General features: G+C 37.2%; 1 protein-coding gene across 1 annotated transcript; it reads right to left on the bottom strand.

The window, feature by feature from the left end:
• Window positions 1–568: 568 nt before the first annotated feature.
• Noki (protein) lies at window positions 569–4,125 on the bottom strand. Its single transcript, XM_089731951.1, has one exon. The coding sequence runs from the start codon at window positions 3,766–3,768 to the stop codon at window positions 1,822–1,824; it is 1,947 nt and encodes a 648-aa protein (XP_089588077.1). The 5' UTR covers window positions 3,769–4,125; the 3' UTR covers window positions 569–1,821.
• Between the last annotated feature and the right edge of the window lie 770 nt (window positions 4,126–4,895).

Below are 4,895 nucleotides of genomic sequence, written 5' to 3'. Positions count from 1 at the left end.
TTAATTTTACTAGTTTGCTAATATTTGTTTTGTTTTTTATTAACAAATGTTTTTCCAAATGTTTAATTCAGATCGACATTTCCTGATACCCTATGGTTTCTGTGTCACATGACAATAATGTTTGTTCAAAAAAGCTAACATCTCATGCACATTTAAGTCTTTGAAACAAACACTTCGTCCTAACAATGTTAATTTTAAAAATATTCCCGTAATAGGAACCCGTTTATGGTTTGGTTCTGTACCTACAAAAAAAGGTGAATTGAACGGAAATGAAGTAACGCTAACCGGTTTTCTTCGGTGGGTGGAGCGCTTGAATCTTTTATACATACATAGCTGATTTTTGTCTGTGCGACACTTGTGTCTGTTAACTTAAATAAAGATTTTTGGATTATTCTTCTTGAACTCGAATTTCCAGAACAATCAATTCACTGATAAAGATTATTTTATGCTAAAACAAAAGTTTTACCTCGCTATTCTACCGGCTATTCCAATTAATTGGGGCAATAACGTCTTTGAATTTATTCATGTAAGTAGGTCATGATGTATTTTGGAGATTAAAATGAAACAATTTATTTTTGATAATCGCCTGTTTTATTTTCCAACATTAATGCTATATTTTTTTAACATAAAATTTACTCATTAGTTATCGCACATCGAACAACATTAATAGTGCATCACATAGCAACACGAAGTAATGCTTTCTATAGTCGGATTTTTAATTAGACGAAGCCAGCTGACAGTAGCTAATGTCACTTTGTGAAATAATGTTGCTATATTTAAAGTAATAGTGATGCGTTCAGTTCTCGTTCAATCACATAAATGAACAATGAGTGTGAAGAGTTACTCATTAATTTCAAACTATAAAAGAATATTATTTATATTTTACAATAAAATTGTATTAAAGTGATCCAATATAATAATATGTTACTAGTAGTATGTAACTACAATCAGTTTTTTTTATTTTCATTACCTATGTACCTATAATTGTTATATTTTATACATCTATAGTTTCAACTATATGATGCATTGGAAATAGGACAGTCTTACAAGCTTCCTCGCAATGTTTTTCTTAATGTTTAAAACACTCGGTATTCAGTACAGGTAGATACCATAGGAACATAATGTTTCGTCGAAAACTCGTTGGTATGTACAAAGCACGGCTAAAATTCGAACCCCGTGCCCGATATCGGCAGTTCGGCACACTAACTATTCACTAGACAATCGAGGCAATTTCATTAATTCAGGAGTTTTTTCAATCGTTCACTTTGTCACAACACTATTTTTATTTCATCAAAAACTGACAACACAGTAAACGTCAGTTTACTTCGTCTAATAAAAAATCCGACTATAGTTACCTTGGGGGATAAATAAGTAAATTGATAATCTTTGGAGACGAAACGTACGTTATAATATACAGTTTGAGTAGTATACATAACACTTTCTTATTTATGTAACATCATCATATTTTAGTTTCAACAATCAAGATACTCGTAATATATTTATGACATTTATAAACTATTTTTTTGGCGATCAGATACCGTAGATACCCATTCCAATATCACTTATTAATTTACACTAACACTCTTCAACTAATCAGTCGTGGATCCATCACTTCGGGATCCAATTTAACTTCCCGTGTTTATCTAAATAAATTATATCATACAAAAAATATTACACTAATAACCTGTGTGTTACCAATTACACACGTCTTACGTATAGGACTTCTAACTTAGATACACATTAACGATAATTCTTACACAGTAACGTTTGCCGATACGCAACACTGATATTGTTTAGATCCATTTAAACGATTTAGTATATTTAAACGTCTGTAGCACAGCCATCTTGAAAACCGTCATCTGCAGACGGCCTGGTGATTGTAAGAACGCGTTTTAACGCTGACACTGGAGGTAGAACCGGGGGTGCACGCTGCCACACACGGAGAGTGCGCGCGCCTCCTACTGGCAGGCCATAGTCGGGTGGATAAGGGGCATCTGTGGATACCGCTGTATTTGTGGCAGAAAGCGCATGAGATCGTGGGAAGGTTCGACTCATATAGCCCAACTCTTCCTGAGAACCGTTTACACTTCCATTCTCGATTATCGGTGTTCTGTCGTTATAGTATGTGGGTATAGCTGAACTTATAGCCCGAGACAAATTATTTGTCTGATTCAATTTAACTTGATCCCACAATCCAGACGGATATAAGGAATCAGAAGCCTCGCGTGCGTACTCGCCGCTCCCTGGCCTATTAGCACTATCCGGCCTTGTGTCGTTGATAAGATCAGGGTCGATCGAAGCGGACACCGTCGGTGAAACCACAACAGGTCCGTTCGCAGTCACCACGCTTCCTCTTCCCTCGTAGTGGTTAGTCGTATATGGTATATCATTCACTCTTGGCGGTTTCATCACAGGATTACATTTAGAATCACGGTAATTCGATGATTCCTGTCTATTAGCCAGAACAGCTACTTGCGGACGGTCATTATTTGACGGATGAACTTCGTTTCCTGATACCACGCGATCCAATGTGTTAGGAGTTTTAGTATCACAAACAGGGGTCGTACGAAGCCGCAGAAATGTAGCTAGAGTTGCCAAACAAACAGCGATGATTATTAAAAACAATACCGCTCCCAAACTCGCAATCTGAGCATTACCAAGTGACGCCATTCCGACTGCAATTTGCGTAACGTGTACTGTAAAGTTAGCTTCCGCGTTACCACCCTTGTTTTCGGCAACGCAATAAAATTCACTGGAATCGGATTCCTGTGTGTTCGTGAGAATCAATATTGACCTCTTTTTTGCATCGCCTTCTTCGAAAATGTATATTTTTTGATGGGAGTTAAAATGGCTACCATTTTGAAGTAATCTACCATTCCAGTACCAGTTTATTACTGCGCTTGGTATAGCTTCAGTTCTACAAGTTATCGTGGTATTTTCCCCCACATTTGCTTCAATGTGCCGACTTATAGGTAATATTTCGGGCTTACACGCAAACTCTTCAATAGCTAACTCTGAAAATGGTCGACCCGTCAATCTTGCTGGTGCAGAACAACTAGGAGTTGAAAGCATTTTGTTTTTGGCTAACCATATTTTCAGGTCACGAAGCCGACAATCACATATCCAAGGATTATCCGATAAATCAATAGCCCTCAATTTTTCAATTTTTTCAATAGAATTCAATGGAAATTCTCGAAGTCTGTTATGATCAAGCTTAAGTGATTCCATTGAACGTAAATTTCTAAATGCATCTGCAGCTACATCTCTAATTTCGCATCTAGATAAATCTAGTTTAATAACGCTTCCAAGATTTGTCAAAGCATCAGAATGAACTTTTAATATCGGATTTTGAGCCAGGGTGAGGTCTCGTAAAAAAGGTGCATCTTTGAAACTGTTTGATGGAATCTGTGTCAATAAATTCTGCGACAAATCTAACTCCACTAAATTTGTCAACCCTTTGAATGCTCTGTCATGTATCTGACCAATGTTACAACTTCGAAGATATACTCTTTGTAAATTAACCAGTCCAGTTCTCGCAAATGCCTCCTGTGGTAATATTTGGAGATTATTTCCTGAAAGGTCAAGTACTTGCGTGGCAGGATCCACCGGTTCTGGTACCGTGATGAGAGCTCTATCTACGCATTCCACGGTTTGTTTGCCTCCTTTCCATTTGCACGCACAAACAGCAGGACACGAACCGGGAGGCGCTACCCCAGCCAGTATTGTTTTTGATAACATCACACTGATTGTCACTATTAACCACCTCATGTTTATAAAATCCAATTGAAACACAGTAGATCTCGCTTATGGTTCACTAAAGCTCACAGTACTGATCCATGGCTCACTTATTTACACTAGAAAAAAATACAAAATTCATTAATACATTTCGTTTACATTTCGATACCGAATCACATCACTACTCGAGAAAGTTGGCGAGCGACACATGACGGTACGGTGTGCGCTCGAGACGACTCCGGGCAAACTGAGAGGGAGGGATCGTCTGATCGGCTCAGTAAAAAGCGTTGGGCACGCATGCGTGTTAGTGACTCCCCTCGCCCCGCTTTGCGGCTCTCCTCAACGTCCGAGTAGCCCCACTCGGTAAGTACAATTGAAAGAATTCCAAAAGTATAATTTCGTACCTGACTGTGACCGCAGCCGATAATCCGACTTGGCGGCCCCTCACGTTCATTCATAAATACCTGGCACGGAACAAAGCATTGGGTCTGCACTTCGAGATGCAACAAACAACATACACGATCCATTGTGGGTTACAAACTGTTCTAAATCTTTTACAAAACATTTTTTTGTTTGAAACACGTTGTGACGGAATATCAGGTAGAAGCTAATAATAGTAAACTCTAAACGCTTCTAGGGTACAGGTAACAATAATGGAGCAGGATACGGAGTCACAATGAATGACAAAATCATTCATACTTTTGTGAAAATATTAGTTTAGGGTGTGATATTTTGTAAAATTTAACCAAAAAGAATAACTCAGACAATCAAGCTGTAAATACTAAAGCAAACTTATCTCAATGCTTATGAAAATTACAGCAAAATTAACTGGATTTTATAATCCAAGCTTCAGAGTTTCTAGGTCTCAGTAACTATTGTGGTACACAAAATGTACAGAAGCCGTAAAGGGTACACGGTATCCTTATAACAAACGGGTAACAAAATTACTAAGACTAAACTGTAAAATGTTTTTTTTTTTTTTTAAGAGACCTTTAAGTCATGTCTTATTTTAATGTATATTCTTAATTTTATGAAAAATGATGTTATGGAGCGAAATGAAATGAAAATGATTAATTTGAGACATTAATGAACTGGGATGAAATTAAATGAGATGATATGAGATGAAATCTAATCTCAGTAAAATGGTGGTCATTTACTAA

The sequence above is a fragment of the Bombyx mandarina genome, chromosome 12 (genome assembly GCF_030267445.1).
Source record: "Bombyx mandarina strain Sakado chromosome 12, ASM3026744v2".
In the NCBI taxonomy this organism is placed as follows: Eukaryota; Metazoa; Arthropoda; class Insecta; order Lepidoptera; family Bombycidae; genus Bombyx; species Bombyx mandarina.
The sequence above is the reverse complement of the archived record's forward strand: the minus strand, read 5'-3'. Positions and strand labels throughout refer to the sequence as shown.

Excerpts from the sequence above, each read along its gene's own strand:
- Noki (XM_089731951.1), bottom strand. The coding sequence starts at position 3,768 with ATGAGGTGGTTAATAGTGACAATCAGTGTGATGTTATCAAAAACAATA.